Source organism: Rhinoraja longicauda, chromosome 17 (genome assembly GCF_053455715.1).
Source record: "Rhinoraja longicauda isolate Sanriku21f chromosome 17, sRhiLon1.1, whole genome shotgun sequence".
Classification (NCBI taxonomy): domain Eukaryota; kingdom Metazoa; phylum Chordata; class Chondrichthyes; order Rajiformes; family Arhynchobatidae; genus Rhinoraja; species Rhinoraja longicauda.
This window is the reverse complement of record NC_135969.1, coordinates 39,042,094-39,056,076: the sequence shown is the minus strand read 5'-3', so window position 1 is coordinate 39,056,076 and position 13,983 is coordinate 39,042,094. Positions and strand designations below refer to the sequence as shown.

The 13,983-nt window shown below is 41.9% G+C and overlaps 1 protein-coding gene across 2 annotated transcripts in view; it reads right to left on the bottom strand.

The window, feature by feature from the left end:
* Positions 1-12,933, bottom strand: part of lrig1 (leucine-rich repeats and immunoglobulin-like domains 1) — a 62,644-nt gene extending 49,711 nt beyond the window's left edge. The window contains exons 1-2 of one of the 2 annotated variants that reach the window (XM_078414538.1): positions 12,761-12,933; positions 12,003-12,295 (exon numbers count right to left, since the gene is read on the bottom strand). In XM_078414538.1, coding sequence (XP_078270664.1) covers positions 12,003-12,295 — 293 coding nt within the window. In that variant the 5' untranslated portion in view covers positions 12,761-12,933. Of the gene's footprint in view, positions 1-12,002; positions 12,490-12,760 lie in introns of those variants that run through there. The other variant, XM_078414537.1, reaches the window with a different exon arrangement.
* Positions 12,934-13,983: the final 1,050 nt, after the last annotated feature.

Sequence of the window (13,983 nt, the reverse complement as noted above, 5' to 3'; positions counted from 1 at the left end):
GACACCTAAAACTTAGCAAAATTTTGTTTTGCTTTCTTTTGATTATTTATCTTCACTCCAAATTACTTTGAAGTATTATGCAGGCAGAGGTATTCAAAGTAATTATACTCTTGCATATAGCATGATATCAAACATTTATAAATATTAACTAGATTCTATCACTTTTTGAAAACTTTTAAAAAAAGTTTAGAGTAAACTCACGATAAAAAGTACACACAATCCACAAGAGCTCCTGCTACGCTTCCAATCATTTCAGATTATCAACAAACCTATTTCCTCAAGGGAAAGACCTCTATCTCCTATTTACAAACGCAAGAAGGACAAATTGATCACCTCAGAATGCACACAACCAACGTGGAAGCAAGATAGCTTCAATCTCAGTGTCCAAAAACTCAGAAGAGTCCCTTCAACAACCAATTTCAAGACATGTTGCATGGCATCAGGAACTTACTACATGCTTGGTTACTATATCAAATTACAAGGGATTTAAATATTATCTTTGTTCACAGATAATTCACAAGGTAATATATTTTAGTTTCCAAAAACAGATAATGCTTGGGTCAAATTTTGAGGAAGAGAACTCTCAAGTAATCAACAATACAAAATGCTGCCTGGCATAGATTCAATGGGCTGAATTACTGCTTGTGTGCCATTATACCCATCAGCAACCTGAGCAATGATGAGTGAATCACTGAGAAATAAGCCAGACTGATAGGGATGCGTTCGCTCCAAGATAGCGGATTTAAGCATGTTGTATGGCGTTATTTCTTCAGGATTATGGAGCACGTCCTCTACTTCCCACGCGGTGTACTCTGGAAGACGAGCTGCTAGGAACCCAAATTTTGTCCGTTGGCTCGTGACATTGAGGGAGTGAAATCAAGCTTCTAGTATTGAAAACCACGCTCTTGCATCGGTTGTAAAAAGGGTTGGGACGTCGAGTTTTACTTCGCCGATTGACACCGTGTCACTTTTATTGTCATACATTTTGTAAGTGGAAGGTTGCGTGTAGCAACACGTTCACCAGTTGTGAGATCTACTGAATCCCACGACAGAAAGCAAAGAACAAAAGCATCGCTGAGCCATACATCTTGTGTCACGTTTATTCCAGAAGCCCCTTTTACCTACATTCTCACCAATCATAACCCGTGTGCACACAAAATTAATGCAAGTGGGAACAGTTTCCCAGTAACCGTGCCTGTGGCTAGACAAGTTCAACAGGCAACATAAGAATTCTGAAATCATAGATAACCATGTATTTTTAGGAAAACAAGTGAGCACGATATTCAACATTATAATTGTGTGTGTGGGTGACATAATTGCCTGTGCCATTGCTCCAATTGTACTTGATGCTACCACTCCTACACCATAAACCCATCTCAGCTCCATCAAAGGATATACCCACAGAAGCAGTAAATATAGGAAACAATCCATCTGCAATCCCTGCAGGTTAACACAGGGCAAACTATCAAGAGCTCTTCAGCTCAACAATTAACATTAAATGACCACAACCAGCAGAGTTCAGAAGACAATCATTGATTGTATAAACACAGTTAATAGCGAGCTACAAAACACGAGGTGACCGGTGGACCAATGAGGATTGAGGGACGGCAAGCCAACAGAACCAAGTAGTGCAGGGGGAGGAGGGAGTTGGGAGACAGACAAATCCAGTTTGGGGAGAGGGGTGGAGCCAAGGTAGAGAAAGCTGGGAGGGTGATGTGCTGAAATCCAATCGGTAAGGAAGATAATAAGGGGGACATTTAGGGAAGAGGTGAATGGCAAACGGAACCAGAATCATGTTGAGATGGGGTAGAGGGTGGAATGCTGTGGGTGAAATGTGTAGTAGGCGAATGGAACAAGGAGTTAGGGGAAATGGGAAACGGAACAAAAAAGAGAAAATATGGAAGCAAGGGTTAGATAAAATTGGAAAATTATCTGGAATACTGTTATATTAGTACCCAAATAGTATCATTTCACTCATTTTCACATTACATGGTAGCGATGTTCTTTCCAGCAAATCCAGTGAATTTAAAAGGGAGCAAGAAATTTATAAGCATACCAACACCCAGCTCCAACTGCAAATCTGCACAGTCATGACTAGAGCCAGGATGTTTAGACACTAAAAATCTCTGAAATAGGCAGGCAAATAGGCATAATAAAATTACAAAAAAGGCACCAAAAAGGCATTTATTGCCAAAAATGGCATAAAAGGCATGTATTTCCACCACCACAATATGGTTAAAAATGTGTTTAGCTGTCTGTACATGCTGGGAGATGAAATATTTCTTCTCATGATTCACTGCTTTCTCACATGCTTTGCAAAACAGCACACAGTAGTCTATAGAGAACGTATCATTCCCGTACACCCTCACCAAATCGTTCAGTTTTTTACATGGCTTTGACTTGACTTTAGGCATTTTGACGCTTGCAGGGGTAGATCTTACAGGAGCGGGGATACATACCTCTACAGGCAGGCCAAGTACAAGCTGAGAAGGGGAATCAAAGCTGCCAAGGAAAGATACTCTGAGAAGTTGAGGAACAAGTTCTCAGCTAATGACTCTTCTTCAGTTTGGAAGGGCTTGCAAGAAATTACAAGCTACAAGAGGAAAATCCTTGGACAATCGTCAGCTGTCCAACGACCTGAACGAGTTCTATTGCAGGTTCGAGAAACAGAAACTTAACCCTGGTAGCCCCTCCCCCCTCCCCAACCAACACTTCACACCTACTCACAGCCTGACTTCAGTTTGAAAAGACTGAACCCTTCCCCACTCACCTCTCTCCAATCACCACTTAACACCCACTTACAGCCTGACTGCAAAGGACTGGGGCCCCATCCACTACCCACGAATGAACGACTGATGGTGCGCCCCCGGTTTTGACCCGGTGGTGGAAATTTTCTAAGTTACGTTAACACGGCAAAAAAAGGCTGATTTAGGCACTCGATCGTGAAAAAGGCAATATCTTGCTGAAATCATCAAAAAAGGCATGAAAAGGTACTTATGGCAAAGTCCTGGCTCTAGTCATGACCTTTGTGTTCCAAACTGCAACCCTAACTTCAGCCACACTCTCAGTGCTTGGTCTTTACTCTGGCCCTTAGTCTGGATCCTGGAACATTCCAAACTCAGCTCCTGACCTTTTCTTGTATTGACAGTATTTATATGGCTAGTCCAGTTGAGGTATTGGACAACAGTGGCACACAAAAAGTTGATGCAAAGCTAGTGATCAATGCTGGTGATCCGACTCAAGCGATGTAGTTATTCCCTGGCATTTTTACAATTTGATTGTTACTTGCCACTTCACAGGACAGGATGTTCTCTAGATCTTGCTGCAAACAAACATGGAATGCTTTGTTTACTGAAGAGTTCCAAGTGAAATTGAACATTTAACAATCATTGGCAAGTACTTCTTGATTAGATTAGTTTATTGTCATATACAGCAGGGCGCAATGAAATTCATTGTACACACAAAGCTCACAGATTAAACAGTATATCTATAATGAAGGAATGGGTGACATTGTGGGTCAAGATCCTTCTTCAGTAATTCTGTCATTTATTCCTTCTCTCCAGAGATGCTGCCTGTCCCGCTGAGTTACTCCAGCATTTTGTGTTGATGTTCAATGTAAACCAGTATCTGCAGTTCTTTCCTACACAGCATATCTACAACGAAAAGTACAAATAAGCAGAATGGTGCAAGATTGCAGAGTATTTTGAGGTACTGCAAAAAAACTACAATAACCAAAGGAGGTACAGAGTTAAGAGTAAGGGTACATGGCAGCACCACCAGGAACAGGATGTGAAAGTCGTGGATGGTTCGGGGGTCTGTTAGCACTGGGAAAGAACCTGTTCGTAAGTCTGGACATCTGGGCTTTCAAGCTCTTATAACTTTTCCAATGAGGTAGAAGGGAGAAAAGAATGGCTAGAGTGGTAGGCATCTTTGATGATACTTCCAGCCTTCCTGATACAATTCACCAAAGACGGGCAAAGGCAGCGATGAGACAATAATGAACTGGACTTTGTTCACCACTCTCCATTGGTTCAGGCAGTCAAGAGCAGAGGAGTTCCCAGAGCTGGCTGAGATGCATCCTGTCTAAATAATTTCTCATCAGTAGAAGTTCATGAGAATTCTGGCATACCAAATCTTCTTAAGCGCCCAAGAAAGTAAATACGATGATGCCCTTTCTTGATCACCACATCACCAGTTGCAGGTGCTATGGATGCCTAGAAACTTGAAGTTGTCAACCTCTCTATAATAGCTCTGTTGGCATGAATGGGGTTTTGTTCACACCTCGCTTCCTTGGTCAACTATTTAATCTTGCTGATCTTATGATAGAAGGAAAGAAGATGATCAAGCCTGTTTGTAGAACTTTGATCTGATCCATGGGCTACAAGATCATTAGACCCTATCGCTTACGTTTTCTCAGTGCTGTTTAGCATATATAGACAGGTGTGCACCCGCTGGGTGCAAATCTCTGCTGCGGGTGGTCCTGTGGGAGCGGCAACCCCCGTTGGGTGGAAACCTCTCTTGTGGGCCTGGCAACCCTCACCCAACTGACGATCCGTGGACCTGTTGCCGGCCAGGGAATGTCCCCTGGGGCCTTGAGCGGGCGAGGGGGGACAGGGGAGAGATCGATGTAGTCTTGTGTTGCAACCTCACTGGCTCGTTTTTAATATACCTGCTGCTGTTGCTGGCATGGTCTTTTGTAATCCTCATTAAACTGTGGTTGATTCCCTTGGCCTGATAGCATTGAAATAACAGAGTGGGTACTGCTAATGTTGCCACAAAGCATCAGGATCACTAGTTTTGAGCAGTCAGATCCACTGTGTAAGTCTATCCCATATAGAATAAACGGTGTCCTCTGTGTGGACACCATGTCAAAACTGGCGAAGAACATGTATATCCTATTATTTTGAAATAAATACTTAATAGTTACTACTCTGTTAGAGTCAGGGAATTATAGAAACAAGTTTTTAAAAATAAACCAGCAATTGCCATTAGAAGTATTCCCTGACGTTTATCCAGCACTACAAAAAAGTAATGAATTTGCATCAACATCTGGCAAATAAAAACCTCACCACTATTATTTTAAAAATGGTTACCTACAAAATGTAAGAGAATTTCAACTTTGTACAGCTTTCAGTTTTGTGGAATATTATCAAAGAATGCCAAATTATTCAAGCTTAGTCAAAGTTTAAATTGTCTACTCATTAATGCAAAATCTCCTCTTCATTACTAAAGGATCAAAAAATGTAAAAAACAAAATGCATTTAATTTCATTGTGTTGATCAGCAATGCGCAACTTGAAAGCATGAAGCAAGATGTTTAAAAGCCACAGAGCAAAGCTTGGAAAACACAAAAGGACAGGGAAGTGACTGGTGTACAACTTTTGCTAAGAGGGTCAGACAGTTTGGTGGAAGTATTTCAGTTTAGTCAATGTAAGACTTTCAGCCTCAAAGCAGTGACACCCAAGTAACAGGATCAGTGTGGTCAAACACTATATCGTATCACTGATATTAAGCCCGATGACAAATTATGAACCTATAATATTGTTTTTCTTAGTAATTTAGATCATTAAAACAATCATGGAATCCCAAACCAAAAATGTAATACAATACAATATATCTTTATTGTCATTGTACCCAGGGGTACAACGAGATTGGGAATGCGCCTCCCATACGATGCAATAATTTAAGTAATTTAGACAGCAGCAACCCAACGAAACGAAACAGTTGTAATTCTTCGTGGTGAAGGTAAGTACGTTACGTTTTCTGGTTGTACTTTTTCCTGTTTTCTCGCAGCCGCGTTCGGTGCTGGGCTGCTCCGGATTGCATCGAATGTGGGAGCGCAAAGCCGCTGCGTCTGGACGCGCCGCCATCTTGACCTCAACCTCAATGACCAGTTTACGAAACCCCGTTATTAAAATATCATGAACTATTCACATTCCTAATTGTTGCAATGTATTTGTGATCAAACAATGTCAAGCGTTAGTTATGCTTCCCAATTATTTGTATTTAAATCTCACCAATATTGGGTTAACAGCAATCTAGAAATAGAAGTAGAAGTGGGCAGCACGTTCCTCGTGCTTTTTGCGTTCAATCAATACTGACAAATGACAAAGGTGATAACCTGAAGAAAAGGCCTCAAAATTTGAGAATGTTTAATCCATGCAAATTCAAACCAGTAAAGCAATTATTTTATGACACTTTTGAAAATACAATAGGTTTTTCGGCAAACATGAACACAAATCATGTTTTAATCGTGAAGGTGAGGTACTTGAAAGTAGGAAAACCAAGGACGCATAGATGCATTAATGAGTGTGAATATTAATGACACAACAAACCAATGACATCAAATAAATTCAATTTGCAATACAGAACAAGTCTAAAAATATATTTTAATCATAGAATTAAACAAATGTATAGAAATTTGAAGGACTCAACTGATAGGTATGGTCAACCCATGTCAATAATCAGAATATTGATAATAAACTCATACCAATATCCTGAAGAACAAGAGACAGGGAAAAATAAATGTCACTAACCAATTTTCGGGTCAGTCTCAATTGAGTAGGAAAACTGCAACAAGCATTCTATTTTACAAAGTTCTTTTTGAAGTGTGTTAAAATTTTCTTCCAGAATAATACGTGCAATTTGTAAGTATTGAATAAGACATCAATTCACAAAATGCTGGAGTAACTCAGCAGGTCAGGCAGCATCTCAGGAGAGAAGGAATGGGTGACGTTTCGGGTCGAGACCCTTCTTCAGACTGACTTGCTGAGCTACTCCAGCATTTTGTGAATACCTTCGATTTGTACCAGCATCTGCAGTTATTTTCCTACACGAATAAGATATCAACCCATATTTGAAAAAAGCGATTCCACAATGAATTTTAATAAAACAGCTGGTTTCCTTCGCATTGCATAATTAGGATCAGCAATGGTACATGACAACAACCTTTTATATTCAGATTTAAATTTGACCTCACCGACAGACTATGACACTCATTTTTAAGATAATCTACCATGTGCAGAAATAATTTTCAGCCCCGGAGTAAAATATATTTTAAACAATTCTCAAATTTCCTTCATTATTTCAAATCAATGTAAAGTTTGAAAGACCAAAACGGACCACCTATTGTTAAAGTAAAATATTGCAATACACCAATTTCCTTATGACAACCTTTAATTATAAATTGAATGTTTTACTTTTTTCAATAAATCTGATCCACATTCTCTTTGCAATAAGCCATCTCAGAAGGACAAAAACTTTAAAGACAAGTATGGGTTCAGTACATTATTAAATACCAAAACAATAATTTTGAATCCAATTAATTATTGGTGTTGTAAAGTACAGAATATTCTATTCCATAAGTAGAAAAATAGTCCATCCTGGTGTTAATTTAATTGATCTAAAAACAAATGGCACAACATAAGATTACAATATCAAACAACTGCATCATTTCAGCTGACATTAAACTATCTAATACAAATTTAATATAAATACTAAGTTTGTATTGGATAGTGAAAAACAATTTTAAAGTTCCAAATATTTAGATACGGTGTTCTGAATAAAATACAACTCTAAATGCTAAGTGGGAACAGAAAATGAAATGAACTGTAATAAAGTTGTGCTCATCATAATTTACATTGTCATGGACAACTCAAGTTATCATATACTATGATTATTCTGGCACAAAAATTAGGCACCAGGTATTACAATTTGTACATCTTACTGCTCAACCAATCTTGAATCCATCTCACTAGAGAACACAAGTATTGCAATATAGTTCAATCAGGTAGTTATTATTTGTGAGCATAGCCCGACGATGAACAGCAATAGGTCTGTGAAATCACAATCAATCTTACTGTTATCCAATATTCAAAAACAATTCCAGCAGTGGTCATTGACCAATAAGAGTAGGAACCCTGACTACATCCCATCTTTGCAAAAGAGGCCGATTCTAGTAACATCCAATTTTAGATTAGCAGATTTAAAGAATTTGAAATGTTGCTATGATTTTCTGAGTTGGTTCAACCAAGTTAAATTGATGAATATATGTATGTAAAAAGTTTTGAATAAATATTAGGAAGTAGAGAACTTTATCTTTGATTTAAAAAACAATGTTATGGATATTCAGTATGTCAGACAGTAGCTGTTAAACAACGATTTAAAACAAAATAAAGTGCCTGATGCCAGTATATTCCCAGCAATCTTTGGTTTTATTACAGTTTTCCAGAACCCTCTGCATTTTTCTGTTCAAGTTTTCTTCCAAAAATAAAATTAACTGCCAAAGGTTTAAAAGTTCTAAAATGATTACACAAACACAATCAACGTATTCCAAGGGTACAACAAAAGTACTTTTAGTTATGCGCTGCAATAAAAAAAACTGAAACCCAAGTTAGTTAAGGCACTCAGGACACTAAAAAGGAACCATAGAATCCAATGTAACTCACAAAATTAAGACATCTTAGGATATAAATGAAAATGTAACTTCATACATTTTAGTTCTGACATTAAACTTCCTCTCCAACTAAATTATTGTAAAAATTGCAAACCAAAGTTACATAGGACATTAAGACCACATGGACACCAAATTGTTCAGGCACGCTGCCAATCAACATGTCAGGGCAACAACTAAGTAAATGAGAAACACGTCCCAGTTAGCATTGCACCAAATAATCTCTAAAATCTACAAAAAAACCTAATTACTTAAATTATGTGATTAAAGATCCAAAAGGTTACATCCACTCGAAACAATCTGGGGGAAAATACAAACGGAGACGTTTCAATACAAAGTCAAACTTAAAAAGTCAAGGTACCCCAACGACGACATTAGAACACCTAGTTATTTACCCCAAAAAAATCCTACACCAGTATAAAGTTTATAGTGCAATTCGCGATCTGCATTTCTACAGCTTATTGATGCCAACAGCTCTCTACCGAAACATTAGTCTATATCAAAAGAGGAGTTTTTAAAAAACCTTAAAATCAGATTTGCCTCGGTTCCCTGTTTTAATCTCGATCGAAACAATATACTGAGCAAAACTGAAGTTGCTTTACCACCCCCAGCCTAGTGTCTCATGCATATCTTGTCTCACGTCGATTAACTTCAATCCAAATTCGAGAAAGTACATCTGAATGATTCACTTGGAAGGTTGTAGTCCAAAAATGTTATTAGTTGTTTTAATCTTTTAGGGATACCCAAAATAGAAAAACTTGCACAGGGTGCAAGAATTCAGTCTGGATTATCTCTGTCAAAGGGTGTAAATCCTTTCTTGAAAACCCTTCTCCACAGATACCAGTGTCAAAACTTGTGTGTCTTTCCAATGTGGAAATAATTCACGGGGGGAACCCAACACCAGCACTGTAAAGTCACAAGATAGTCATCTCGCCGCATTCCAACATACATGGAAATATGTTATGCAGCGTTAAAAATTATGATAATTTACACATTTAAAGCGGATGAACGTTACAATAAATGTTTTAAATTTCATACTGCAAGATTTTTTAATAGGTAAAAAGTTATAACTTGTTTAATGCGATTTTGAGGCTGCAGAGTCATGTAGCACATTTGCCCTCAGTGATCGAGGTGGACGCTGGTGGGTTGTGGTCATCACCCTTCCTTGACAGGACTGAGATCAAAACAATTCTGGACATGTTCAGGGTGAGAGGATTAGGTGAAGTTGCCTGGGATCAGGACCTACCTTCGAGCGAAAGGACTTAAGGGAGCAAGATTTTAAGAATGTTTAAAAAGTTGCTTGCACAAGTACCTGCATCTTGGCTGCATAGTTTTAAGTACATCTAACAAGACACTTGGACAGATATGTGCACTAAGGCTGCATGGTTTTAGGAGCATTTCAAAAGACACTTCGACGGATTAAAGAACACTTGGATAGGTAAATGAATATGAAAGGTTTAAAGGGATATGGGGCAAACATGGGCAAATGGGACTAGCATACATGGGGCATCTTGGTTAGCATGGGTGAGCTGGACCGAAGGGGCGGGTATCCGTGGTGTATTACACTAATATTGAGCTCATCCCTTGTGCTGTGCGAATTCGAGTCCCATCCTTTGACTCAGAGGGTCAAGAGTGAATGGGTTATTGGAAGAACGCAGGAGAAAGGAGCTGAGAAGGAAAGTTAGATCAGGCATGATTGAATGGCGAAGTAGACTCGATGGGCCGAATGGCCTAATTCTGCTCATATGACATTACTTGAAACCAGCATGGTGAAGAGATGAGGGGGAGAGAGGGTACAAGGCGGTAAAAGGTAAGAAGGGGGCAAGAGGGAGGGAGAGGGATAAGGGGAGAGAGAGGAGTATAAAGGGGAGGGAGAGAGAAAGAGAGAGAGGTAATGGGAAGGGAGAGAGGGGGGGGGGCTAAAGGGAATTTCCTCATTATCTTCAATGTTGGATGAGGTTGGATAAAATAAAACTGGGAAAAGGGAAAATTAAGATTTGGCCCTTGCTTGGCTTTTCTATTATAAAAAGCATCCGTACATATGTTCTTTCATTCACAAAATCTTCCTAGTTTTAAGTCAGTATTCTATTCCCATACTGACTTTACTGTCCTGAGCCTCCTCCACAATGCAAATTGGAGGAACAACAATGAATATTGATTTCTCTAACTTCAAGTAACTCTTGCATTCCTTCTTTCCGTCCCTCCCCATCCTAGTTCTCCGACTTGTTTCACTGTCCTCTTGATTCACTTTACTGACTGTAGTCTCCTTGTCACCTTACCCTCATCTAACAACGAACCATGTGTGTACGAAGGAACTACAGATGCTGCTTTACACCAAAGATGGACACAAAATGCTGGAGTGTTTGGAGAGGGAACGGGTAACGTTTCAAGTCGAGACCCAAAACATCACCCATTCCTTCTCACCAGAGATGCTGCCTGTCCTGCTGTTACTCCAGTATTTTGTGCCTATTAACAATGAACCATTCTACAATTCCCCATCATCATCACCCACTTCGACCTGTCATTTTCATACCTTACCCTTCCATATCTCTAGTCTCCCTCTCCCCTGACTGAAGGAGGGTCTCGACCCAAAGCGTCACTTATCTATTTTTCTCCAGAGATGATGCCTGAGCCAGCATTTTGTAGTCTAACTTCTATTGCCAACTGCCAGACGAGAGGGAGAGTGTCAGGAGTTTAAGGGAAGAAGGCAGGACAATGGGGTCGAGGGGAAAGTTAGATCAGCCATGATTGAATGGCAGGGTAGACTAGATGGACCAAATGGCCTAATTCTGCTCCTATAACTTATGAAATGTCAGCTATCCATGTCCTCCAGAGATGTTGTCTGACAAGTTTCTAGTGTCTGCAGTTCCTTATGTCTACGCTCTGCGTGAAGTTCGTGTCTTTTTTTAATGCCAGGTTATTGGAGTTTGCTGGGATTTAACTTATGGGTTTAACATATGATGAGCATTTGACAGTACTGTGCCTGTACTCGCTGGAGTTTAGAAGGATAGTCAAAAGCTTGGATAGAGTGGATGTGGAGAAGATGTTTCCACGAGTGGGAGAGTCTAGGACCAGAGGTCACAGGCTCAGAATAAAAGGACGTTCCTTTAGGGAAGGAGATGAGGAGGCATTTCTTTAGTCAGAGGGTGGCGAATCTGTGGAATTCATTCCCACGGAGAAGGCTGCGGAGGCCAAGTCAGTCAGTGGGATATTTTTAAAGGCAGAGACAGATGGGTTCTTGATTAGCATAAGAAGATAACTGCAGATGCTGGTACAAATCGAAGGTGTTTATTCACAGAATGCTGGAGTAACTCAGCGGGTCAGGCAGCATCTCGGGAGAGAAGGGATGGGTGACGTTTCGGGTCGAGACCCTTCTTCAGTCTGATTCTTGATTAGTACGGGTGTCAGGGGGGGGGGGGGTTTAAAGGCAGGAGAACGGGGGCAAGGAGAGGTAGATCTAACCGTCACTGAATAGACTCGATGGGCCGAACGGCCTAATTCTGCTCCCGTCGCACGGGATGGACTGATAAACTTACGACGACGATACTCACAGGTAGACGACCCAGGCGGGCAGCTGAGGGGGGATGCTCGTCCAGGCTCGCTGGCTGCAGTCCAGCTGCTCCCCGCTGCATCTGCAGCCGGCCGGGCAGGGCAAGGAGGGCAAGAAGGCGGCGGGGCTGCGGGTGGGGGAGCCGGCCCGAGGTGGATCGCCATCGGAGGTGGTGGTGGTGGTGGTGGCGGCGGCGGCGGCTGCGGCGGCTGCGGCTGCGGCTGCGGCGAGGAGTAGGAGGAAGAAGCAGCAGCCCGAATGCGCCAGCACCATGAGCCAGCGCCGCGCCGCCATCTTGAGGTGAAGAGAGAGAGAGAGACGGTGTGTGAGGAGATGAGGAAAAATTATATATATATATATTTTTTTTTTTAAACAACAAAAAACACCAGTCGTCGATTAGTCGGTCGGTCGATCGCAGCCTTTTCCAAGCCTCCTTCAATAAAGCTGATGTGAGGAGCGCCGTACACGGCCGCCCCGCCGAGCAGAACCGCCTCGCCAACTGTAAGCGGCTCTCGCCGACCGACCCGCGCTGGTCCCGCCCCCACCCGCGCTGGTCCCGCCCCCACCCGCGCTGGTCCCGCCCCCACCCGCGCTGGTCCCGCCCCCACCCGCGCTGGTCCCGCCCCCACCCGCGCTGGTCCCGCCCCCACCCGCGCTGGTCCCGCCCCCACCCGCGCTGGTCCCGCCCCCACCCGCGCTGGTCCCGCCCCCACCCGCGCTGGTCCCGTACCTCCCCATTGGCCCGACCTCCCCGCTCACGTGGTTAAGCGCTCTCCCCGTTGGCCGACGCCGCCGTCAATCAAACCCCGGAGCCGCCCTGGAGGGCGGCTGCGGGGTCGCCGCTCGCCCAATGGCAGAGTGCGAGAAGCCCCGCACTTCTCTCACACCTTCTCACTCACTCGGCGGTCGCTGCGTTTGAAGGGCAATGCCCGGTGGGTGCTGGGGAGGGATGTACCGTGCAGAATGCTCAGGCTGCAAAAAGGGGGATGCTTTTAATTTTTTTTAAGTCTTCATTCCAACGCAATGCAAACCCTAAAACAGCTATATGCAAAAAAAAGTAAACAGATGCAAATAAAATACATTGGCTTTCCAAACTCGTTCTCACACCCGGTCTCGGGGTTTAAAAGGCAATGCCTGGTGCTGGGGGAATCTCTGCCTTGCAGAAAGCGCCTTCTCTGGCAGCAAAGGGACGTTATTTATGATGTTTTGTTAACTTTTTTAAAGTTTAATTCCAATGCAATGTGTGATGTATATGTAATATAAATGCCATCGGACATTAACACAATGCAACCCTAAAAAGCTAAATGTAAATCCAACAGCTCAAAAAGCAAATAGATGCAAATAAAATATATTGGCTAAAACTAATATTTTGGCTTTCCAAACTCGTTCTCTCACCTCCTCTCACTCTCTATAAGGGCAATGACCAGCGTGAGCCCGCTGCTGGGGAGCTCTGCATTACAGAAAGCGCGTTCGCAATCTCAGGCTGCAAAGGAATGTTATTTATAATGAGTGTTTTTTTTAATCTACTTTCAATGCAACGCAACCCTAAAAAGCTAAATGTAAATGCAACAGCTTAAAAAGCACATAGATGCAAAGAAAATATATTGGCTTGCCAAACTCGTTCTCTCACCTCCTCTCACTCTCAAAGGGCAATAATAAATGCCCAGTGGGAGCCTGGTGTTGTGGAGCTATTCCTTGCAGAAAGCGCCTTTTCAAGCTGCAAAGGGGCGTTTTAAAAAAAATGTTTTAAACTTTTTTTTTAAATGTACTTCCAATGCAATGCAACCCTAAAAAGCTAAATGTGGACGCAACAGCTTAAAAAGCAAATAGATCCAAAGAAAAATATATTGGCTAAAACTAATATATTCGCTTTCCAAACTCGTTCTCTCACCTCTCTAACCCGGTCACTGCGTTTAAAGGGCAATGACCAGCGGGAACCCGGTGCTGGGGAGCTGTGCCGTATAGAAAGCGCCTTCTGAGGC